The 25,612-nt window shown below is 36.4% G+C and overlaps 3 protein-coding genes across 3 annotated transcripts; 2 read left to right on the forward strand and 1 right to left on the reverse strand.

Annotated features, from left to right (window-relative positions):
* The first annotated feature begins 223 nt into the window (after nucleotides 1-223).
* cusr (Copper-only SOD repeat protein) lies at nucleotides 224-9,617 on the forward strand. The gene is made up of 10 exons (XM_084117565.1): nucleotides 224-449; nucleotides 1,762-3,829; nucleotides 4,410-4,509; nucleotides 5,572-5,649; nucleotides 5,747-5,845; nucleotides 5,940-6,072; nucleotides 6,189-6,303; nucleotides 6,835-6,959; nucleotides 8,430-8,504; nucleotides 8,590-9,617. The coding sequence occupies exons 1-10, from the start codon at nucleotides 410-412 to the stop codon at nucleotides 8,679-8,681; spliced, it is 2,925 nt and encodes a 974-aa protein (XP_083973691.1). The 5' UTR covers nucleotides 224-409; the 3' UTR covers nucleotides 8,682-9,617.
* A 709-nt stretch (nucleotides 9,618-10,326) lies between these two features.
* On the forward strand, nucleotides 10,327-21,402 carry xpnpep1 (X-prolyl aminopeptidase (aminopeptidase P) 1, soluble). The gene is made up of 20 exons (XM_084118114.1): nucleotides 10,327-10,432; nucleotides 11,975-12,096; nucleotides 13,796-13,859; nucleotides 15,054-15,158; nucleotides 15,427-15,519; nucleotides 16,653-16,796; nucleotides 16,917-17,012; nucleotides 17,277-17,358; nucleotides 17,463-17,673; nucleotides 18,035-18,124; nucleotides 18,204-18,254; nucleotides 18,365-18,423; nucleotides 18,703-18,780; nucleotides 18,885-18,956; nucleotides 19,077-19,137; nucleotides 19,233-19,302; nucleotides 19,428-19,601; nucleotides 19,797-19,873; nucleotides 20,464-20,562; nucleotides 21,112-21,402. The coding sequence occupies exons 2-20, from the start codon at nucleotides 11,980-11,982 to the stop codon at nucleotides 21,229-21,231; spliced, it is 1,863 nt and encodes a 620-aa protein (XP_083974240.1). The 5' UTR covers nucleotides 10,327-10,432; nucleotides 11,975-11,979; the 3' UTR covers nucleotides 21,232-21,402.
* Nucleotides 20,751-25,514, reverse strand: LOC311085585 (uncharacterized protein). The gene is made up of 4 exons (XM_084118115.1): nucleotides 25,447-25,514; nucleotides 23,934-24,053; nucleotides 23,692-23,788; nucleotides 20,751-22,088 (listed from the first exon to the last, which is right to left on the reverse strand). The coding sequence occupies exons 2-4, from the start codon at nucleotides 24,007-24,009 to the stop codon at nucleotides 21,791-21,793; spliced, it is 471 nt and encodes a 156-aa protein (XP_083974241.1). The 5' UTR covers nucleotides 24,010-24,053; nucleotides 25,447-25,514; the 3' UTR covers nucleotides 20,751-21,790.
* Nucleotides 25,515-25,612: the final 98 nt, after the last annotated feature.

The following is a 25,612-nucleotide window of genomic DNA, read 5'->3' on the forward strand; positions in this document are numbered from 1 at the left end:
TGTTGAGATTTATTTTCCTTTAGTGTGTTCATCACTTCCATAAACCTTAATTCTGGGGAAAACCTGCAATATTTCCATGGTTTTAAGTGATGCTTTGTATATGTTGTGTCAGCTGTTATGTGTTTATGTCAAGAAAAGCATGAACGCAGGATGTTGAGAAGCCACTCCCTCTGCTGCCCTCCCTGGAGACTATAGAAGAGACAAGCCACAGTCTCATTCAATCCGGCTACACACTGAGACATTGAGGAGTTCACACATACACACACATGCACACATCAGTATAGCCTACTCTAGTACTGAAGGTTATAGACACACGCAGAGGGCTTCCCTTGTGAAACCACTCACACAACTGCCTATAACACTTTCTACCTCTTGCTTGCAAACTCACACATAAACAACAGCTGGTAACATGTTGCTGCCAAGAGCTTTGACCCTGTTCATCCTGTGGGGTAAGTGCCAACTCTCTCTCTTTTTTTCTTTTTTTTTTAACCCAAAAATATAGGGATTTGAATAACCAACACTGCATGTTCAAAGTGTGTGGTCTCTCAGCTTTGAGTTTCTGGAAAATTGTTGCAAAGTCAAGGGTAAAGTTAATGATTTGCATCATACCATGTCACTGTAAGATATTATAAATTCTTAGTTAGCGTATTAGCATTTGACAGTCTGTAATTGTTTAACAATTGTTAAATTATTCAGTGACCTTGTGATACCTGGTGATATCTAGTGTTTGTATGTGATACCTACAGTATAGTGTTTCATAAGGTATAATGTGATGCTAAATGCATAACAGGCACTACTTACTCCACTTACAAATATTTTTCATTTCTAAGCCCTCTTTTTTAAGTTAACATAGTTAAACTGTATCCTTAGTTACGGTGTATGAGTTAAAATTTGAATTTAACCTTCACACCTATTACACAGGGGAAAGTGCTGAAAAAGTCAAATCATGCTTCACTCTCAGAAAAAAAGGTACAAAAGCTGTCACTGGGGCTGTACCTTTTCAAAAGGTACACTTTTGTTCCTTTTAGGTACCGATTTGTTCCTTTTAGGTACTAATATGTACCATTAAGGTACCAATTTGCACCCTTTAGGTACAAAAATGTACCTTTTGAAAAGGTACAGCCCCAGTGACAGCTTTTGTACCTTTTTTTCTGAGAGTGTTTCATGTCTTTGATATTTTGTATGAATGGTAGTCTTGCATAGCTGAAAACCTTTTGTGTTGATCACTGTTGTTCAGTATGACTCAGCTCAACTGTGACCTTATTTATTTATGTGTTAAACCACACAATTCCCAGAATTCAGCCGGACACTCCCGAAGTTCTTCTAGAATCTCTTAGAAATGTGACACCTGAACCCACCTGTCACCTGAGCACATCCTAACCTAAGCTAATAATATTGTCCTTTAATCAGCGTTATTGGTGTCTAACAAAAGTATAACACAGAGGTCTTCAACCCTGTGGTTTTTAAGTGATCCCGAAGAGCTTGATTAGCTGGTCCAGGTGTGTTTGAGTAGGGTTGGAGTTAAACTCTGCAGGACAGCGTGCTGAAGGGTTGAAGACCTCTGGTATAACAGATGAGGTGTTGACATGAGTAACATGTCTAATCTTACACTGGAATCTGACTGATCTGTTTGATATATCTGCATGTGATCTTCTAAAATTAAACGCTTGAAGTCATAAATGGTTTGTAGACTTCCTGAAAAGAATGAATGTGCTTAATTTGAACTCCTGACATTTTGATTATTCCATTGACTGTGTTTAGGTTGTGCCAATTGTGTGCGGTATCGGGCTGAATTCAACATGGTGGGGATCACTGGTTGGATCAACTTTGACTCCGCAGAGCTGAAGTCAGCTGTTAATCTCACAGGAACCGGAGCGTGTCAATCATTCAATATCTCCCTCACTACGTTCCCTGTTATGTACGGCCATTTTGCTTCACCCTGTCAAAAGTCATACATAGGAGACAGTGTTTTCACCTTTTCTGTAAGTACGCCCCAGGCTGTGGTGAATGTGTCCGCTCTATTTGAACAGCACCTTAGTCTGGAAGCCCTCTCAGTGCTGGTGGAGACATGTAACGGCACAAGGATTTGTGCCGGACTCATGTCGGAGTCCCCGGTCAGAACGTGGCAGGCACGGTTTTTCAGTCCCGTGGGTGGGAATATCTTCATCCGGCAAGTGACAGGAGAAACAGGGGCGAGGGTTCTCTCAGATCTAAGAACTATCAATCAAACCAGGACTTTTACAAATGTCACAATTTTAGTATCACAAAGCCCTGTCACCAGCTGCACTACGCTTCTTGGTAGTCTGGATCCCAAGAGTCTTACAAAGCTGGGCCTTCTGAGTGTGGGATCACCTCTAGAACCTGTGAAGTCTCGGTTGGAAATCTCCGCTCTCAGTTCTGGTGTCCGCTTCGCTGTTCTCAACTTGACCTCAAGCTACGCGTGTGCAGAGATCCGAAGCGTTGAACTGAAGGTTGTCAGAGCTGTCCTGCACATGCAAGGGATTAAAGGCTACTTCGCCTTCTCTCAACCATCTCCGTTCGATCTCACCACCATCACTGTTAACCTGACAAACCTGGACAGAAGAGTTGGGCCGTACCACGTTCATCAGTTTCCCTTACCCCAGATGAGATCTCCCTCGGATAGCAGCTGCAGCAACAACAATGTTGGGGGTCACTGGAACCCCTTCAATGTGTATGTTCAGGCACCAGCGTATCCGCCACCAAGAGGGTCCACGCATGATCTCTTTGAGGTCGGAGATCTGAGTGCCAGGCATGGCTCTCTGGAGAATGCGAGTAACTTTCAGGCCATTTTAACGGACTGGAACCTACCTCTGTTTGGGCGGAATAGCATTGTGGGTCGATCTGTCGTGATACACTTGCCCAATACGACCAGATTTGCCTGTGCAAGTATAGGCTACCCCGGCGAAGTGACTGTCGCCAAGGCGGCCTTTCGTGGACCGGTTGTGGGGACGGTCCTGTTCACCCAGCTCAGTGGTGACCCATATTCTGATGTCTCTGTGTTCATGGACCTATCTTACGCACAACTCTCTGCACCTTCTACACTAAATCACAACTGGCACGTCCACAACTATCCCATCAGCACAGAGACAGACAGTGACCAGGCATGTTGTCTGTCCACTGGAGGACACTGGAACCCATTCTACGTAGACACAACGGTGAGTGCATACACTGTCAACTGTGGTCCTGACAGCCCTTTTGCCTGTGAAGTTGGGGATATCGCTGGCAAGCAAAAGACTCTGGACCTACAGTCTGAGATGGGTACGGTGGCTACCAAGAACTTTTTTACTGACACAACCTCTTGGGTGTCTGGAATGATTGGTCGTTCCTTGGTGGTACATGGTCCAAACCAAACAGCTCCACGGATCGCTTGCGCAAACCTCACCTTGTTCCGCTTTCCCTCTGCTCGCTCAAGTTCTTGGTATGGGCCTGAATCTTCTGAAGGTCAAGTCCGATTCTCCCAAGTCTCTCCTCAAGGGCCAACAATCCTAAATATCTCCTTCACCGGGCTTAACAGCAGAGCCGGTGGCTACCACGTCCATATTCTTCCAATCAAGAGCGTACCGGAACCCTGCTCCGACAGTAACATCATGGGGCACTTCAACCCGTTTTCTGTGAACATAACCTCATCTCCAGCTCCAGGGATTGGCACAGTCGACCAGTATGAGATTGGAGACATCAGTGGGAAGTTTGGATCACTGACGGGTCAGAACAACTTTCAGAACCAGTACATGGATGGTAATATGCCACTTTCAGGTCCGAACAGCATCATTGGCCGGTCCCTGGTCATACATTATAACAACGGCTCAAGGTTAGTTCTTTTATGAATCATACATCCTCAAAACAGTCATCTGGCATTTGGCCTTTCACGACATTTTGAACTTTAAAATAAATATAAGGGATAAGTTTGCTTCTTCTTAAGCTATTTATAAGCAGAACCATACATATGAAAACAACTGCAGGTGCAGTTTGTGATACAATTCCCAATTCTGCATTTTGTCTCGGTTCCTCATTAAGTGTGTCAAAGTCAATGTCAAAGTCTGGCACATTTGCCACATTGAGACAGCAGTGAGACTGTCAACTTTTAACATTTTTTTTGTAAAAACTGAATATTCCGGAAAAAAAAAAACCTCATGTCAGTTTTCTATAAAGCTATTTAGAATAATTATGGAGTCAGATATCTGAAATACCTAATAGCCATCCTGTCATGAAAAGCATGCGTGGGAAGATTCACACAGCTCATTCCTCTACAAACATCATTCATAATGTTTATTTATACAAGCAATACACCAGATTTATTTGACTCACCTACTGTAGGAATGTGGGAAGAATCCTGTGCAATTTACTCACATGGATAACTTAAAATGGTTTCTGTCTTTCCCTATTTACAGAATGAGGTGTGCAGATATCTCAGCAGAGAACGCCCCAGATGGAAATTTGGTGATCGCTGAGGCCATGTTCAGTCGGGAAGTAACTGGGACAGTGATGATGGTAAAAACAATAGCAAATCTAATATAGGTGTTTTTAAGAATAAATCATATAAGTAGATTTTTATAGTTTAGGTGTTTGCCTGTTCAAAACTCATTCGTCATGAATGATGGTAGGGTTTTCTGGGTGGTTGCCAGGTAAGGTGTTGCTACAAATTTGTCTATTTTGAATTGCTTCAACTGTTTCCATTGTAACTAAATTAGAGGGAACTGTAAAAAATAAGTGTCGTCCTCATCTCTCTCTCTCTCACCATAAAGTGGCTTGAAATCTACCGTCACTTTAAATCTGCCACAAAAAGATGACACTGCTAATAATTCTGGATGGAGGAGGAAGGGGTGGTGAGGGGTAACTGGGTGAGGCTGTGGTTGTGCAGGGGTACAGCTCTTGTCCTGCTGGGACGGTATGACGCTCATCTCTACCACAGGCAGATGGATCTGTCACATGCCGCACAACAGACCTGCAGCTGTCTTGTGGTCTTGGTGTTGCGTGCAGAAGAACGATTCACATGATTTACAACAACAACAAAAAAATTATAATTTTATATGTATAACACATTTTTGTCTAGAGCATCTAGTGCATTGAAGCATTTGTCATAAAAAATGGTTAAAAATCTTTGCTTCCATCCATTTCACCTGTCGAGTAATTTGTTAGTTCTACTTGATTTTTTCAAGTTCTTCATTCGTTTTTGAATCCAAAGTGGTCGAACAAGGCAACAATTTAACTTTACTTAACCCTTTAATGGGCAGCAATGTAAAATAAAAAAAATACCCCAGGATATTTATTGTTGTTTTCCAGCACATGAAAAACGGATAGCTGCATAATACAATACATAATATAATAATAATAATACAATTTAATGTTATTTTTTCCCAAAAAATATTGTTTATATAGTAATCATTACATATATTATTGTATCATTTTTACAAATGTATATTTATAATAATTTATTTTAAAAAAATATAATTTTTTTTATATATATAGCCTATAGTTTTTAAAAATTAGATATTGTATTTATTATTTATTTTAATATATTAATGCTAAGTGATACACTGTACATGTTTTTAGTACCAACAGACCTTCCCAGATGGCAGCTACGGTGACGTTAGGTTAGAGGTGGATCTACAGACATCGCAACCATTAAAAGTAAGTTCGATTTTATCCGATTTTTCATTAGTCATGTTAGCTGTCGTAATAAAATTTTATTTAATTGAATGTGACCACTTTTATTATTGGTTTCTAGTTTGCAGAGGCTTCCTGGTACATTGCAGATGACCCGGTGGCGCCAGATGGTTCATGTCCGGGGGAAGACGAAATGTTTAATCCATTCAACATTACAAATGTGAGAGAAGATTAACTATTTTCTCATCAAATGCTACATATACATTTTGGAATACATCATGCAAAATAATTAAGACAGAATTATTGTCTCTCAGATGAACAACTGTTCTCAGATGAGGACTCTGTCCTGTTTGGCTGGAGATCTGACGGGCAGACATGGATCCATAAGTCTCACAAAGAGACAACTGTACAATGACATTCTGTTGCAGTTGGCCGGAGACTTCACAGGTAGCAAATATGAATAACTTTCGCACTTGCATTACATGCACATTGTATCTTCATGCGTTGGAATACAATTCTGCATAACGATTAACATAGAAATTGTCTCATTGTTGTACCCCCAGTTGTCCAGAGGTCACTAGTTCTCAGACTCAATAGCACCACAACTACATGTGCAGATATTCACCCAGAATCCCCTTCTGCCATGCAGATCTTCCCCAACAAGGCGTCCTTCAGCAGGTGCGTTCAAAAATACAGAAATGTCCTTCATACAATTAACTTGCTTTTTATGTTCAAAATATTAACTAAAATCTAGTTTTTAAGGATTAGATTAGGTAGAAGTACTGTAGATCCTTAAGGTTAAAATTGCATGTTTCACTGTTTTAAATAGGCCTAACTACTTGAGTTTGTCATGTCATGGCCCATGTAATGATGCATCATGATGTAAATTGGTGTTTATATATCAATAAATGTACTAAGAATATCAGGACATTTCACAGAGAAAAACAAAAAAATCAACAAGGAAGAACAAGACTTAGATAATCAGAAAACATCATGGATGGGAAATGTTTATTATAATTCAAAAATAAACACACTCATTTACAGATGACAATGACTCTTGAAATTACACAATGACTCCTGGTTTTCTTTAACACATGATATGTCACCTTTCTATAAAAGTTTTTAGTACATTTAGATCCATTATATCACATAACAATAATCAAAAGTCATCCATTAGATTTATTATAGCACGTTGACTGTTGTGTGCAGGTATGATTTCCGTAAGAGAGTGGCAGATGCGCTAAACCTCCCCATATCCAGAGTTTCCATCTTACCTGGTTCTCCTTCACAAAGGTCTGACGGGAAATGCCAGGCGGTCAATTATCTGGTGTCAGGTAAACAAATGAATATTAAGGTTTTACTTTTGCAAATGTTATTGTTTTCAGCTTCACAGGACATGTGGCGCTCATAGCGTGAGATGCTGAAAAAAAACAAAAAAACAGTGAGATCTGACGCGTGTTTTCATAGACTTACGATTAAAAATAGCTCAGTGTTTAATGATGTGGAAATAATGCTAACAATAAATATTGTTATACAATAATAATAATCATATATTCAAGCACAAGAGCTGACAGAACAGAGCCACACTTGTATTAGATCTTTTGAGGGTCTGGGGGTGTCTCTTCATATATTGTTATTGCTGCTGAACTTCTTTTTCTGTCAAAACAATGAACAATCCAGTCCATTCAAAAGACACAAAAAAGGGAAATTGCGCGGTAATCTGATGCGCAGGTGGAGCATAGAGACATGGTGAAACAGGAGAGCGGTATATGACAGAGGTCTATACCACAGGACAGCAAGGACATTATAGAAACTAAAGTGTTCTTTTTTTTTATTTGTATTTTTAGATGGTGTGTTTTATAAGAAACTTTTTGAACTGTACTTAATTTTTTTAAGGAAATGTGATGGGTGAATGTTGTGATTGAGTTGTGGGGGGTTGCTATGTGTTTGCATACTAAATATAGTAGAAATGGCATTGTAGTTCTCTACAGGGCGTAGTTGAAAAGATCATTATCATATTTTAAGCTGACTGGTAAAAAAAAAAAACTGCAAGACACTAGGAAAAACAGGTTTTTTTCATGCACTGGTCAATTTTGAGATTTTGGCCTATTTGGCTTTTCATAACATGTTTGAAACTAGTGCAAAGAAAACATCCAAATACATTTTAAGTGTTTATTTTATTTTATTGCACTTTATCTATTTGCATCTGTAGATTTCAGTTGCAATAGGCCTACATGTATTTTAAAAGACTGTTTAAGTTTTAGAACTTAAATGCACCAAACTTTACAGTTTTATTTCTATCTATATTCTGAATGTTTTTAGTGAGGGGTTTGTTCATATATCATTTGCTTAATTTTATACAACATTTTATTCCTAGTGCAATTGTAGTTTTTCTGGCTGTTGACAGTATTTTCTGATTTATGGAGATATAAATAGATATCAAAAATCCCTTCTGTACTCTTGACTCTAATATGTCAACAAAATAAAACAAGAATTTTGATCCTGGCTTTATCCAATGTTACGATTTTTGTTCTGTTTAAATAATTCTATTTAATTATTTAAACATATCTTTTTAGGAAACTGGTTATACAAAAATACTTGCAATTCTTACTTAAAGCAATCAACTGGTGAAGTATGATGATATAAGTTACTTCTTTTTTTACTGAGGTGTCTTGCCTTGAAATTTTAAAAATCCAATTTAAGTCATAAAAACTTTAATAGGTTAAAACTGTGGGGAAAATCATTAGAAATGACTAAAAGTTAAATGGATAGAAACAATGATGTTGTAACAACCTGTTTTCCAGGTGAAGTGAGCCAAGAGAAGCTGAGCTCAGTTAAGACCAGTGGCAAGATGGGTGTGTTCAAAGAATCAAAGACGTGTAAGCCTGAACTCTGTGTTTATCCACATTTACGTCATGGAAAAGTGTTTTACACTTTTAAAACTGGAAAATCTTCCTTTTTCAGGTGGAAAGGCAGGACTGATGCTGGTCCCCTGCAGGATGGTCCTGTCCTTCATGATGGCTGCAGTCTTTCTGCTCGGGTTACTGAGGCGCTAGATGGACCCTGCAATGATCTCACTGCACTGCTTTCACTTCAATACTTTAATAAACCAGGACAGATTCACCCCAACGTTAGGAAGCCGTCAAATTGTGGTTAGACACCATATCGAAACGTCTTTCCAAAAAAAACTTTCAGTTGACAAAACACAGACAGCAACAAAGTGTCGGCCCAGATCCGGGCCACATCTGGTACATGTGGATTCATGGACACTACGTTGTTGTCTGGGTTTTTGATAAACGTTTCGTCAGCTGAACAATCGGCATGTTGTTAAACAACAGTACAATCCATTAAACTCATACTTCTATCTCTTACAGACAACTTTTCATTCTTGTCAGTAAATTAAATACAGCGCTACCCTGTATACTGTAAAGAACATTTCTCATTTCGTCATGTGCATTTTACACACCCATATTCATTTAAGACGTTTACATGATCATGTTTCACAAATGTCTTGAACTTGCTGCTCTGCTCTTAATGGTTTTTCAGAGTAAATTCCATTGTAAATTGGTTGTAAATTCACTGTAAATTCATCAAAAGCCTAACTTAATACTGTATTATGCTCCTTTATTACCATGTATCTCAGATTTCTATTATGTGTATGTTTTATGATGCAATCCGTTTGAAAACAACACAGCCCTTGTTTTCATGCAACATGACTATAATTGGTTATTTGAGCCTGTGTCTTAGGCCTTACTAACTGTTTGTTTTGTTTTGGGTTTTGTTTTGGGTTTTGTGTGTGTTTTTTGTGGATGTCTGGCTGGTGACTTACTAAGAATAATTACAAATATATAAAGCTACCATTCAAAAGTTGGGGGGAGGGGGTGTAAAAAATTAATACTTTTATTGAGCAAATTAGTCAAAAGTGACAGTAACGACTTTTACATTGTTTAAATAAAATGTATTTCAAATAAATGCTATTCTTCAGAACTTTCTATTCTTTAAAGAATCCTGGAAAAAAGTATCATGGTTTTCAGAAAAATATTAAGCAGCACAACAATTTCCAACATTGATAATAATAAGTAATGTTTCTTGAGCAGCAAATCCACATAGAATGAAGGATCATGTGACTGAAGACTGGAGTAATGATGCTGAAAATTCAGCTTTGATCACAGGAATAAATTACATATTCAATTAGAATATGTTATTATATATAATAATATTTCACAATATTACAGTTTTTACTGTACTGATTAAATAAATAGGCCCATAGTCATTGTGAGCATAAGAGATTTCTTTCAAAAACACAATATATATAGCACTTTATCTGTGGAGATCGTTCTTTATCTCGTGTTATCTGGGGTACCACAAGGCTCAATTCTGGGTCCAGTTTTATTGTTTATTGTTCATTTTCTTCAGCTAAATGACGCACAGACAGAAATCATAATTTTTGGCCCCTCTGCTTTCACAGAGACATTGTCAGTAAATTAGGACTTTTGTCTGGTAATTTACATACGTAGATGTTATTTTTATTCAGTTATGACTTTTGACAAACAAATCAGTGCTGTAGTCAGAAGCCGTTTCTATCAACTCAATATATAGTTTAAAAAATAGAGTTTTCATTTGGTCTTCATAGCAATACATGTCCACCAGACTGTGGGAGATTCCCATGTGCGCCGCCGTGTGACTGGAAGAGGCATCATGTCACGTGCTCTCACACGTCATCACTGTAATGGCAGCTTCCTTCGCACACTAACACAAGGAACAGAGTTTTGCCAATAGTTTACATTTCAGGACTCGCTTCTCCAAGGTAAATGGTGAATTGTTTGATGTCACTTATTCACTTTATGTGCTGCATGCTCAGAAAGCGGCAGTGGATTGTGCAGCGTGAGACCAGGACGAGTGTTATTGTTGTCGCTTGCATAACATGCGCTTGTTTTGATAATCGAGGAAGCGTCTGGACGCACCACATAATCTCTCATTTGATAAGATAGAAAAAAATGTATCAATGAGCGTGCGAAATAAATAAAACCAAGTATGTTTGCAGACTAATACCATTTCTCTAATCGAACAAATTGTATTTGGTACAATTACGGGGTACTGCCACACCTACCACGGATAAAATATAAGACAGATAAATTCTAACTATAGTATTGGTTTGGTTTGGTTTAATTTAAGTTTACTGATGCGTTGTTAATTCATCGTACACTGCAGATCTTTCGTCTAAATGAATGCTCGCTAATTGACTGTTTAAATGTACATTGTTTATATTGTCGAACTGTGGAGCCCGTCCAGCCAATCAGCTGTCGATATGATAATTCCGTTGCAGTGATTGGAAGATGGAACAGTTACCTCTCGATGATGTAGCTTTTTGGCAACAGCGCACGTTATCTGTGAATGAATAGAGCACGGCTAAAATATATATCCACAAAAATAAAGTGTAATATAGGCCTATTTAAAATATCAGTGACTTCAGTTTCCTGGAAGCCCTACAAAAAAGCATTAAAGTAACCATACTTTACTAAAAAAGGCATAGTAAGCTATACTGGTTTATTAATACTGTAAAATCATATGAATTACAATGTATAGTCTCTCATAGAAAATCAGAATCTTTATTAATTCAATCGTTTGAATCCTCCATTCTTTGACAACAATGACAGAATCTTTTATCTTTGAAAAATTAGTTTTTAGTGTTAGTCTTTTGCGAAAGGAACCAATAAAGCGCTTCAGTTTCGCATTTGGTAAATGGTTGCGTAATGACAAAATAAGAAGACGTAGACAGTAAATCTTTAACTATGGGATGGACGCATTGTGCCACCTGAGAGACAGTCTGCAAGGTAAAGGTTAACAATCTCATATCTTTCCAACTTTGAGCGCCACGTTAACAGTAAGACCTCAGGTTCACAGAGGGAAAATGGCTACAGGTAATTCACAGAAGCCTTTTTTACACTTATATGCAATCTTGCACAGCCAGAAACCATTTAACTTCTGTCGACACTATAATAACTTGTTGATTTCACATCGATAGACTTGGAAATTGATCTGATGTAAACTGAAGTATTAAAAAGTAGTCTAGCAGTGGTTTTAATTTATTACAATCTTATATCAAAGTTGAAAAATTCACTCCTGTGAACAGATTTACTAAATTAATTGTTTGGTTCGCATATACATTTTTATTTCTTTCACACAGGGATCATTCGACTGAGATTATAGTTGATTAGCATAGGCCTGAAAGTGAAAAGTTCACGTCTATTAGAATTAGATATCGACTAAAATATTACACTGGCAAATTACTGATTGTTTTTTCACTCTGTAGTCATCGTGTAAATTTTGGCACTTTCTCTCTGAACAGACGCTATGTCCCCAAAGATCACGGTGGAGTTGCTCCGGCAGCTCCGACAGGCCATGAGGAATGGCAAGTGCATTGCAGAGCCCATCCAAGCTTACATCATCCCTTCAGGAGATGCACATCAGGTGAACCTGCTCTAAAACACATGAGCTGTGCTCCACTAATGTGAAACCTGTGATTTATAAACATACAGACTGTGATTTACAAATATACAGTTTTTGATTTATAAACATACAGACTGTGATTTACAAATATACAGTTTTTGATTTATAAACATACAGACTGTGATTTACAAATATACAGTTTTTGATTTATAAACATATAGACTGTGATTTATAAACATACAGACTGTGATTTACAAATATACAGTTTTTGATTTATAAACACTCGACCTTATAAACATGCGGCCTGTGATTTATTAAAATTCGGCCTTATAAACATTGAAATTGTGATTTATAAACATACAGTCTGATTTATGACACATTGCCTGGGATTTATAAAAATTCAGCCTAATAAATATTCAACCTGTGATTTGTAAACATACAGCCTGAGATTTAAATATACAACCTGTGATTTCCAAATGTACAGACTGTGATTAAAAAAAAACAAAAAAACATTTGATTCCACCATGAAAACATTCAAACTGTTATTTAAATATACAACCAGTGTATTCTAAATATACAGACTGTGATATATAAAAATACTGCATGTGATTTATAATAATTCTGCCTTATAAACATTTAACCTGTGATTTATATACAGCCTATGATTTTTAAACACACTGCATGTGATTTATGTGCATTACAAGTGTGTGTGGTGTGGTGTAGAGTGTCGTTTAATTTCTGTGATTTATTAACATAGAAGCTTTGTCCCAAATGACACACTATGCACTATGTAGTTTAGTATAAGTATAAGTTTAATACAAGTACGCAATTTGGGACGCATCAGTCTTTGATTTATAAACATAATAGTCTGTAATTTGTAAACATACTGCATGTGATTTATAAACATATAGTCTGTAATTTATAAACATATGTGATTTATAAACAATAGTCTGTAATTTATAAACATATGTGATTTATAAACATAATAGTCTGTAATTTATAAACATATGTGATTTATAAACATAATAGTCTGTAATTTATAAACATGTGATTTATAAACATAATAGTCTGTAATTTATAAACATGTGATTTATAAATATAATAGTCTGTAATTTATAAACATATGTGATTTATAAACATAATAGTCTGTAATTTATAAACATATGTGATTTATAAACATAATAGTCTGTAATTTATAAACATACTGCATGTGATTTATAAACATATAGTCTGTGATTTATAAACATTCCAGCTTATAAACATTCAACCTGTGATTTATAAGCATACAGCATGTGACTTTTTTTGAACATTCCACTTTATAAACATTTAACCGGTGATTTAAATGTACAACCAGTGAATTCTAAATGTACTGCATGTGATATATAAAAATGCTGCCTTAAAAACTTTCAATGTGTGTGTGTGTATAGTGTGTAGTGTCTCAGTCGTGTTGAGTCGTTTAATTTCTATTGTGTGAGTGATGGGCTTCCCTCACCCCCTCCTTTCTAGCTGTGTAATTATGAAATCTCCTCTGATTGTGTGTGTGTGTGTGTGTGTGTGTGCATGTGTGCATGCGTGTGTGTGTGTGTCCTCCTGCTGAGTGTTTTCTTTCATTCTGCTGGATGGTTAAATTAGCAGTAATTAGGACTGATTGCTGACAGAGCTGATCTCACCTTTTCCCTTCGTCTCTCTCTTTCCCCCGCTGCATCTGTCCATCCTGCAGAGTGAATACATCGCTCCCTGTGACTGCCGTCGGGAATTCATCTGCGGATTCAACGGCTCTGCAGGTGCGTGCAGATGTTGCTCTAAGTTTATTGAATTTGGGGATCTAAAGGATTCACTGTTACAAAATTGCAATATGAAAATACCCTCTTTAACTGGGTCACAGTGGAGATTTATCAACTATACAAACATCATAGTTGAACACACATATTGGAACAATTATGTTTATTACAAGATATAGATTACTTGCATAAATAGAGATAAATCACAATCAGACAATATAATCCCAGATAAACACACACACACACAATTATCGACACTGCAACTACAAGAAGTGCCGTTCACTCCACCTCAATCTCAGTCACCCACAGAATGGGGAAGTAAAACTGGTAAAAAATGACTATGAGAGACCGCTTGTCATGCATGATTTTTAGTGGTGTGACCAGATTTTGTTTTTAGGCACAGACTCATTCAGGAATGGCATGAAGCATAACCCAACATCCCTCATATACTACTACTAATAATAATTATTGGTAAATAATTTAAAAGTAATAATTTAATAAGAATAATCTAACATTTAACTAACTAACTAATATTATTATTATAAATTATTATTATTATAAATTAACAACAATAAATTAGAAGTAATAATCTAGTAAGAATGACTTTAATCTATTTTTTAATTAGTTTTATATAATAATATATTATTATTATTATATATTAACAATATAATTTTATTGTTGTTTATTATTATTAATTAATATTTTATAATCATAATATTTTAATTTAATAATAACTGTATGTATTATATTCTTACTTTTAATAAAATTAATATGATTATTATTTATTAATATGTATAATAACAATTATTATGTAGATGATAAATTATTATAATAAATTAAGAAAAATTATTTAAAAGTAATAATTTAATAAGTATAAGTCATCTCAAATGTAATTTAAATTTTTAATAATAACAACAATAAAAATAATTGTATTTAATATTTTGTATTGTTTATTTTTAATTGTAGATCTAATTATTATTATTATTAGTTAATAATATTTTGATAATTATTATTATTATTATTTTAATTTAATACTAATTAGATTTTTTTTGAACAATCTCAAAATAACAGAACAAAAACAGAAAATATATATTTTTTATAATAATAACAAGTGCTTCTGGTTTTTGGTTATATTTCTAATAAACATGTTTGCAGGCTGTGGTTAACATTAATTAATGCTGTGTGTGCTTGTTTCAGGGACTGCTATAGTCACAGAACAGCATGCAGCTTTATGGACTGATGGGCGGTACTTCCTGCAGGCCAGCCAACAGATGGACAATAACTGGACTCTGATGAAAATGGGTACAGGGCATGTTTGCATAATTTTATGACATGCAGTTGCTAGGTCATTACATTTGTTATCAGATCGCTGCTATTGGAAGCAAGTTGGCCAAGCTGCTGCTTTTCATGCGCCATTACAAAAAAATCAGTAGAATATTTTCTTGAATTTAATACTGAGCCACATTCCACTGACTTCACATAGATCAATCTTGAGGTCTATGTCGATTAGTCTATATACAGCATTGTTCAAAAGTGCAATATGAATATGATTGTCATTTTGTATGGCCAGGACTGAAGGAAACACTGTCCCAGGAGGACTGGCTCATCAGCGTTCTCCCAGAAAACTCCAAAGTGGGAGTTGATCCTTGGATCATTGCTGCCGGTGAGGATTCAACAATAACACCTTTGAATATAAATATAGTTATGCACACAAATATTTTCATCCATATTAGTAGGGGCATCATGCAACTTTTTCTTTTAGGGGAACATATTATTTACATATGGGTACGAATATATTTTAGTGAATTAAAGTAAATTCATATTAATAATTGTATTTTAACTGTACATAACTGTATTTATATATTATTTAAATAATTAATTGTTTAAATGGCTTGACGCTTCTGCATATTAGTTAGACTATTAGACTATTAAAATAATAGATATAGTTATCCATACAGATATTTTTATTATATATGTGTATATATATATATAATTTTTTTAACTAATGATTTTGATTACCATTTTATTAAAATTATTAATGGTTTGTAAGGGCATGACGCTTCTACATATTCTAGAATATTTTATTTAAATAATTGTTTTAATATTTTGAATTTGAAAGGATTTTAATAATTAAATAAATATAGAAAATTATTATTAATTGTTTAAATAGGCATAACGCTTCTGCATATTAGTCTGAGCTTTTGAAAATAATGAATATGGTTATCCATACAGATATTTTTATCCATATTTGTAGGGGTGTCATGCAACATTTATGAAATTATCTAAATTTAATTTTACTGTTAAAATTCATTGTATTCATATTTAAGTAATTTTTTTAATAATTTACAACTATTTTTTAATTATAAAAATTTTTTTAAATGGGCTTGTTGCTTCTGCATAGTAGTCTGCTTTTAACTGGGTGAAAAAAAGAGTTTTAGTTTTACTTATTCATTATCACTGAAGCATATTTTGATGGACTGTGATAGATTAAACTGTTAGAATATTTTCTGTTGTGAAACTGTGATAGATTGAACTCTGTGAACTATATTTTTCAGTTGACTCTTATGAAAATATTTTAAATGAAGTAAGGCCAGATCTAGTTTTAGAATTTTCATCTAAGATAAAAAATATAAAAAATGTAATCTCTTTTTCGCCATGAATGGTGTTAAACTATAAACAAACAAAGAAACTTAGTTTTACTTTACTTTTACTGTGGTTGCAGTCGGAGAAATCGTAATTATTTGACTTGTAAGACGTCATGTGGTGCATCAGCTGTCTGTGATTGTGTTTGTTCAGACCAGTGGAAGAACATGTCGAAGGCTCTGAGCAGTGCGGGTCACTCTTTAGTCGCGGTGCAGGCCAATCTCATTGACGCCATCTGGGAGGATCGGCCGGCTCGGCCCAGCACCAAACTCATCGCCCTGGGGCTCAAATACACCGGTCAGCACTTCTCAATGGAGGATAATAATTACACACTATATACATTTGATCTTAAAGGTCAGTCATGAAATTTGTGCTGCTGAACATTGAGACATTTTTGTGTTGCTGTTTCCCTTGTAGGCCTAACCTGGCAAGATAAAATTACAGCTCTGAGAGGAAAAATGGCAGAAAGGAAGATTTCCTGGTTTGTGGTCACGGCTCTAGATGAGATTGCGTGTACGTATCAGCGTGGTTAGTGGTCAGATCACGACCCAGCCCTCGTTCTCCTCTCCACTTTCCTATTAACCCCAGTCAGAGAGCTCTCGAGTCAGATTAGCTTGTGCTGATGTTGATAATTATAGACTTGATTGCGACATTTGGTAAGGTGAAAGTCCTGGAAATGTCTTCACAAACATAGTAAAATTACTTGTGAGATCATTGAAATGATTACTGAAGGATCATGTGACATTCAAAACGTGAAATCTCACTTTCTCTCTCCAGGGCTTTTTAACCTGCGCGGGTCAGATATCGAATACAACCCTGTGTTCTTCGCCTACGCCATCATCGGCATTAGCAGCATAAAGTAAAACTCACATTCCTGATTCTTCACTTTATACTGACAATTCCCCAGGTTTCAGAAACATGACCCGTGCTCATTGCTGTCATCTGGTCCATGTGTTATGTTAGATTGTTTGTGGACAGCAAGCGTTTGTTGGACGCTGCGGTCCAGCAGCATTTGGAACTGGACAGCCCGAGTAAACCGGATCTGACCGTACAGTGCTTTCCGTACGAGTCCGTGTTCTCAGAGCTGAATGCGGTTTGTGCGGCGCTGGCGCCCAAAGATAAGATGTGGATTTGCGACAAAGCCAGCTGCGCTCTTACACAAGTCATACCTAAGGTGAGTCAAGATACTTCCGAAAAATCCAAGTCAAAGGAAGCATATACAGGGAAAATTAAAGTGGTCCCAAAATTGTCCCCTGAGGGACGCCACATACAAAAAGGGGCCTATTGGGAGGAAATATTCCCTATATTCACAGCAAATGTATTATCCTTTTGGATAGGAAGTAAACCACTGTCATTATACAAAATTTGTCATATTTTTAATGCTGTTTTATGCCTTTTTTTATCGTTGCAATTTGACTAGGTTGCTGTGCTCAAAACTTGGAAAGTCTAGATATAAAGTCTAGACATTTAAGTGTTTAAATATGATTAAATATAATTAACTAAAATTAAAATTGATTACAATTGTAATTGTCCAGGCCCACAGAGCTGCAATCCCATACACACCCTTATGTCTGGCAAAAGCCGTCAAGAACCCCACAGAGATCCAGGGCATGAAAATGGCACATGTAAGTCCACGTGGCTAGAGATATTCCAGAAATCTTCAACTTTTTTGCCTAATTAATCACAATATTTTTATCATCACAGATCAAAGACGCCGTGGCGCTGTGCGAACTTTTTGCCTGGCTGGAGAAAGAGGTATCGTTATCCGCTGGAAATTTATTCAGGAAGACTTTTCTACGTTTTTCTACCTTACTGATTGAATGATGAATACATAACGAAAATATAATTATTTGTCATTTATATAGATTCCCAAAGGTACGGTCACAGAGATATCAGCAGCAGATAAAGCAGAAGAATTACGCAGGTGAGTCGAACATGCTGCATTTGACCTGCAAAAAGAACCAAACAATGAATTTTTCCACACACATTGACTTAATTATATTTTTATATAATTTTATAAATCAAAGCAGTATCATAATACTTATGCCATCGTTACCAGTGCGTTTAAAAAGCTGCATTACTTGCTGTTTTTCTGTTGTATGAGATTATGGCGCCACCATCTGGTGATCTGTGGAACTGCAGACACTGAAGCAGCGAGAAAATCTGCTTTCAATTAAAAATCTTTTCTTTTTTGTCTGTCTAGTCAACAGAAAGACTTTGTTGGGCTGAGTTTTCCTACCATCTCTAGTGTCGGTCCAAATGGGGCCATAATACATTACAGGTGGGCTGCTGTGATAATACAGTATTTAACCATGCATTTAAAGTTGTTTTTTTCTAAATTGTTTTTTTTTTAAACTGTCTCTTTCTGATCTGTCATTTAATTAGTCCTCTCCCAGAAACCAACAGAACTCTTTCTCTTAATGAAGTTTATCTTATTGACTCCGGCGCTCAGTACAGGTACGTACACAAACACTGCAGGACAATTAGTGCTTCATTTATTTTTTTATTTATTTAAATATTAAAGAATTAAAGGAATTTGTTATATATAAAATGAAAATTTTTGTCTTTGAAATCCAGAGATGGAACTACAGATGTGACTCGTACAGTGCATTTTGGGACCCCGTCTGATTATGAGAAGGTAAAACGTGTTTTTTTTTTATTTCCTTCAAGATCAAACTCTCTCCTTACTTAATAGCCTGAAAACTATCAGAACAAAATATTTGATCTCTACAGGAATGCTTTACATACGTCCTAAAGGGACACATCGCCGTCAGTGCTGCGGTTTTTCCCAATGGTACCAAAGGTACGTCCTTAAAATCAGAAACTTGAAGTTCGGTTTGTTTTGGAGCAGTCTGAAGTGCTCTAATGCTGTGTAGAGTGAGGTAAAGAGACGCGTTTGGTCTCAGTGGACTGTGCTCTTTTCTACAGGTCACCTGTTGGACTCGTTTGCTCGTGCTGCTCTCTGGGACTCTGGGTTGGACTATCTTCATGGTACCGGCCACGGCGTCGGATGTTTCCTTAACGTGCACGAGGGTCCGTGTGGCATCAGCTATAAAACCTTTGCAGACGAACCTCTGGAGGCCGGAATGATCGTCAGCGATGGTACAGAAACACTTACTTTCATTCTGGATTTATTCATTGCAGTTTTTAAGGATCTGAAAGTGTTTTAATGCTCCTTTTTTAACCTGTTTCTGTACTATTGTAAGGCGGCATTATTGCAACTCTGCCTCAAATGTAGTTAAAGTTTACTGTGAGGTTGGTTCAATATATTTGAGTCTTGTGCTTGTTTTATTCCAGAGCCTGGGTACTATGAAGATGGATCTTTTGGCATTAGGCTGGAAAACGTTGTCCTGGTCGTTCCCGCAAAAACCAAAGTAAATACTGCATCAAACCACTCCATAATCAGTTCATATTTATGCTGAGAAAATACATCGATTTAATGATACAGATCATTATAGGTGCACAAGGTCAAATATTCTGACACATTTACGTGGTGCTTTCTCCACACCAGTAGGTGTCAGTATTGAGTCTAAGACGTAACAGCACAAACTAAACCGGAAATAATTGAATGCACCTTTGAGAGGTCTGAAGTATTTCAGCTTTCAACATCCTTTTTTTTCAGTATAACTTCAAGAACAGAGGTAGTCTGTTCAAACATTTGCGTTTACGTGATGCCCTCTCCACACAAATAGGTGTCAGTATTGAGTATAAGATGTAACGGCACAAATTAAACCAAAAATTATTTAATTCACTTTTGAGAGGTTTGAAAAACGACATTTATAATGTCAGTATAACAACAGGAACTGAGGTATTCTGTCCAAATATTTGTGTTTACGTGATGTTTCCTCCACACCAATAGGTGTCAGTATTGAGTCCAAGACAACAAACTAAACCCAAAATTATTTAATGCACGTTTGAGAGGTCTGAGGTTCGATATTTCATCTTTCAACATCATTTTTTTCAGTATAACTACAGGAACAGAGGTAGTCTGACGTTTGAACCCCTCACCCTAGTCCCCATCCAGATGAAGATGATCAACACAGACATACTCACACAGAAAGAGGTAAGAGCAGACCGATAGATACTACCATTGCAATGGCCGACTACTTTATCTAGAGGTTTTTTTTTTTTTTTACATAAATATAGTTATTTTTTTATATTATTAGTGGTGGTGCTTTAATTAGCATGCTAACAGTTTGCTGTGTTTTAGCAACAAGGCAGTTTGTACAATAACTATGAAAAACTCTTGCAAACATTTTTTGTAAGTGTTTATTTAAAAAATAAAATCTAATAACAACAACTGAAAAGAAAATGATTAGAGATGCCTAAAGCCCAAAGCTTACTTCAGTTTTTTAATGCGTACGCCATTTGATAACGTGCCCGACACATTAGAGCGCACTAGAAAGTTTAATTATTGTCCAGTGTCTGCACTATTTCGCATACATTAGCATAAAAACTTGTAAAAATCCAAGTATACGTTAGGGCTTTATGCTTGAGACAGCTATCTTGTGATAATTCACAACATTTGAATGCATGAATCCTGTAAACCTCTATGAAAATGCTTTCGTTAAAGCATGGATTGCTGTAATAATACATACTTGTCATCCTGCAGCGTGATTGGGTGAACGACTACCACAGGAAATGCTTGGAGACGATTGGAGCAGAGATGGAGCGGCAAGGCAGGAAGGAGGCTCTGGATTGGCTGATCCGGGAAACTCAGCCGATTGTCTAAAAATGTTGTTTACAGTTTTTCTTTTTTTTGTCATCATTGTAACGATCGCTCCTTCTCTTTCAGTCTTCGCCTCTATCTGCTTTTCTGGTGGATATATTTCACTTTCTGCATCTTTTGTAACGTACACTTTCAGCTGTTTTATGCGCTAATTAAAAACTCTGTGGAAAAAGACACACTGCCTTTTACTTTTGCTCATCCCAAGGAAAAATTCATCCAAAAAAATGATTTACTCAAGTTCATGTTCTTCCAAACCTGTGTGACTTTCTCAGCTGTGAAATGCAAAATTATAAATTTTGATAAACATCCGAGCTTCTTTTTTTCCGTCTAAAAGCATATGTTAACCAGATCTAAATCCATACTCTAACTTTGTGTGAGGAACAGATGTAGTTCGGCTAGAATATAGCGCAGAAGTCATGAACCACATTCATGGTGATTTTTGGTCACCATTCACTTTCATTGTAAGGAAAAGAGCAGCGTGAACATTCTGCTAAACGTCTCTTTTTGTGTTCCACATGACGGTGATCAAAGTTTTCCTTAAAAACTAACTGCCCAGGACTACCTACAGCTGCATGTAAAAAATGGGCGGGACCAGGGTGATGCCGCTCTTGGGGTCGCGGGCGTAGTCCTGCAGCGTGAGTGGAGTGTGAGGGGGGATCCTGTCCTCCTCGTGTCCCACCGGCAGAGGGTTGGTGTAGATGTAGTGGATCCGTGAGTTGTCCTTCGGCCCCTCCTGTCGTCTGAAAAGGGCGAGCGGGTTACGGAAACTATGGGTTTTCTTCACACCTGTAACACCCACTGGCTCTTCGGGAACCTCGCAGGCCACGGCACTCTCATAGATGCGAGCCCTTTTATGCTTCCTGTGACACAAAAATATGTACCATGACACAATTTAAGATCCAATAAGAAGGTCTTGACCAAATATGCCAGCAATATGGAACCCTTAAAAGGAAATGATGATTGGGGGGGGGGGATGGTAGGAAAAACTAAATTTTAATGCTTTTGCGCGCTCTTGCTTTGGAAACGTTGAAAATCCCAGCTAAGAAACTTTGGATTTGCTCGCATGTTTGCGTCCAGGAGGCAAAACTATATTTCAGTTCTTTTTGCAAGTGAACGCAACATTTTTGCAAGCTCAAAGGCATTGAAATAAATTATATTTCAAAGATTTTGAAAACTTTTGTGATCGAAATAATATTGGAGAATAAACTATATTTCAATGCATTTGGAAGCAATTGCAAAGTTTTCTCAGGGGAACGCAATATTTTTGAAAGAGAATGCAAAAATTTTTTATATGGTATTTCAATGATTTCTCGTCCCCTGAGAAACTTTGAATTCGCTCGCAACACGTTTATGATTAAAAAAAAATATATAAGGTACAAGGAAAAACTATATTTCAGTGTTTTTACAAGCCAATGCAAAATTTCTCTGGGAAATGCAATACTTTTGCGAGAGAAGGCAAAAGCTTTGCGGGCAAACTTAAAAGCAATGAAATAAATCATATTTCAATCAATCATATTACTCTCAAAAATGTTTCTCTGGGAAATGCAATACTTCTGCAAACAAACTCAAAAAGCATTTAAGTAAATTATATTTATTATATAACTTTGTGTTGGCTTGCAAACCCCTTATGGAAATATGGCAAAGTGCAAATATTTTGATGCTTTGCGAAACTTGTGTGATGGAAATAGTATCCGTTCCCCTGAGAAACTTTGCATTTGTTTGCCAAACTTTTAGTTTTAACCCTTCGAAATAAATATATTTTTAATTTCAGTGAAATGTAATGTACTATATTTTAGTTTGATTAATTTTATTTTATTTTAGTTTGAGTTTTATTTTCTTTATTTGATATTTTGTATTTTTAGGGGATTTTATGGTACTAAATTATATTTATGCAATAGTTATAAGTATATAGTATTTATAAATCTAATATATAGACCTGTCATAAATCTTAAATGCTTTTGTGCAGACTTAAGTTTTTTTTTTTTTAAGACATGGCAGATTACTGCTGAATTAAAAAAAAAAAAAAAAAATTGCACAAATACACAAAAATACTATTTTCAATATTTTTATGAAAGATATATTTTCCAAAACGTTTTACTCTAAAACTGTGAGAAAATCAAAGCTTTAAGTACAATTTTGTTTTGTTGCAGCACCAAACGTTTCCACTAGAATTAGTCTCCCATTAATTTCCAATGCGACCATTTCTGACCGCGAACAAACGTGTGATTATTTTATTCAGGACCATTTAACCTTTTTTAAATCATGTCCATGATTTTGTGTGTGTGTTCACACAGCAAGTGTGAAAACCTTTACTAAGTTTCGCACCATTCTGATGAAGTAAAAATTTCAATTGCTCTGCCAAATTCTGAGATTTAATTTAATGCACGGACAAACATTATTTCTTAAGTGTGGCTTAAGTGTCCAAATATGTTTTAGGCCTATTGCACATGTCTGTTTACTCACCTTCTGTGTCTTTGATATGAGATACAGGTGATGATTCCTGTCACTATCAGGATACACAGAGCTACTGACGAAAGCACGATGTTGAACACTTTGACTTCTGTGCGAGGAAAGAGAGACGATTGTTTTCATGGATACAAAATTAAGCATTTACACTTTTAAGGAACATTTAGCACATATTTTGAGACAGAAAGCTAAAGCACATTTTTGATAAAACTACATGAGTTAAAGCACGGTTTACTCACCATAGAGAGTGGCTGTCTCGTCTGGTTCCAATGAGGCCGTCCCGTTAAGAGACAGAGCGATCCCCGTTAGGCTCATGTTGCTGATAGCATAAGCCAAAAGTGACCAACAAACTGTTTGGTCTGGAAAGAAGTGGTCAGAATATTCATTAGTATGAAGCCATGTGACTCAAGTGGATTTGGTTCCATGGAAACGGCACAATCTCATCACCCCACAGTGGCCCCCTAAATTCATTCAACCAGTTTGGTGTCCTTAAAGATCCAGGCCACATCCCAGAAACCCAGAGCAAAACATTGAATTCTTTGGATTGTGCACAAAAAAACGTTCCGAGGATCAAATTCATTTGGAAACTTGTGGTTGCGCAAAATAAAAGGGAAAATGTCATAACGTATGCATCTCCTTTAGCAGGGCCTGTTGCAGTATGAACAGATAATAAACACAAAGCCTGCATTCATTAGCGTTCATGCTTCATTTCATCGGGGACTTTACAAACAAAAATACGCAATTAACTCTGGCACTAGACATGAGAATGCCGGGAAATAATCCCATGATGCTCACACGTTTCCCACATTGTTTACAACGCACCGCATATTCTTGATTTGCCTTGATTTGCCAAATTTCTTTTCTGGAATAGTTTTGGTTTATTATTAGAAAATCCCACTGGACATTCTATTTACAAGATAAACAAATATCGGTACCGCATTTCCTAAAGGACATTCCTCAGACAAATATACACAGAATTTGGCCTCAAGACATGGCTCATTAAATCATAGTGCAAATTAAATAAATGTTCAGTGTCTTCAGTTCACACATAACTAATGTTTCGTGCCAATAATAATAAATAGGCTGTAGCTTTATATGCTCTCTGGTAATATTGGTTTTGGACAGATCATGGAAGATCACGACAGATTTATTTCAAACAGCATATCTGTGCACGATACGATACATAAGCGTATGTAGGCCTACACAGCATTAACATTTATATGTATGCTAGGACTTCATGCTCGTGCAGTGCTCACATCAACCACTAGATGTCAGTGTTGGCGCTCAAATCATGACGCTTCTGACGCGCAACCTATTTTTATTTAAATATCATTAATGTCAAGGTAATATAGTACAAAGTATAGACACATAAAATGTAGAGGCACGTATATATGAATAATATCTGAGCCTTACAAAAATAAAATAAAAACCGAAACAAACTGCAGTTTTGAAGTTTTGCTTGGACATACAGCTCTGTGTTCAAAAACAATACATTCTAATTGCTAAATTTTCTAAGGTGGATATACAAACTAGCAAGTAACCGTAGCCTAAATGTTTAGAAAACGAGAACACTGCCTTTTGTTTAAATCAATGATGATTTTACCGCGTTGGAGAGCTGACGAGATGTAACGTTACAGGTGGTGATGAACTTATCGCTAACACAAGTCTACAGGATTTTACACATTAAGCCAATAACTGACTCCTTTAAATATATCTGCATTGTATTAGCTAGTAAATAAACATCGCTCTTACCGTGTAGACATCCAAAGTACTCGCATAAAGAGCTGCTAACATGCACGTAAATGTCAGCAATAAAGTGATTCACATTTCAAATTACTAGGCTACACATAAACAGCTGAGAAGATTTGCAATGAGTCATGAATCATTGACCTCTGAGCTGCAGATTGGCTCCTTTTTC

Source organism: Abramis brama, assembly GCF_963993115.1.
Source record: "Abramis brama genome assembly, chromosome: 6".
In the NCBI taxonomy this organism is placed as follows: domain Eukaryota; kingdom Metazoa; phylum Chordata; class Actinopteri; order Cypriniformes; family Leuciscidae; genus Abramis; species Abramis brama.

Coding starts and splice junctions, on each gene's coding strand:
- LOC311085585 (XM_084118115.1), bottom strand. CDS start 24,009: ATGAGCCTAACGGGGATCGCTCTGTCTCTTAACGGGACGGCCTCATTG. Junction 23,789..23,933: donor CGAGACAGCCACTCTCTATG/GTGAGTAAACCG, acceptor TTCCTCGCACAG/AAGTCAAAGTGTTCAACATC. Junction 22,089..23,691: donor TCATATCAAAGACACAGAAG/GTGAGTAAACAG, acceptor TTTGTGTCACAG/GAAGCATAAAAGGGCTCGCA.
- xpnpep1 (XM_084118114.1), top strand. CDS start 11,980: ATGTCCCCAAAGATCACGGTGGAGTTGCTCCGGCAGCTCCGACAGGCC. Junction 18,957..19,076: donor GACTCCGGCGCTCAGTACAG/GTACGTACACAA, acceptor TTTGAAATCCAG/AGATGGAACTACAGATGTGA. Junction 19,303..19,427: donor TTTTCCCAATGGTACCAAAG/GTACGTCCTTAA, acceptor TCTTTTCTACAG/GTCACCTGTTGGACTCGTTT.
- cusr (XM_084117565.1), top strand. CDS start 410: ATGTTGCTGCCAAGAGCTTTGACCCTGTTCATCCTGTGGG. Junction 4,510..5,571: donor TAACTGGGACAGTGATGATG/GTAAAAACAATA, acceptor ACATGTTTTTAG/TACCAACAGACCTTCCCAGA. Junction 5,650..5,746: donor AGACATCGCAACCATTAAAA/GTAAGTTCGATT, acceptor ATTGGTTTCTAG/TTTGCAGAGGCTTCCTGGTA.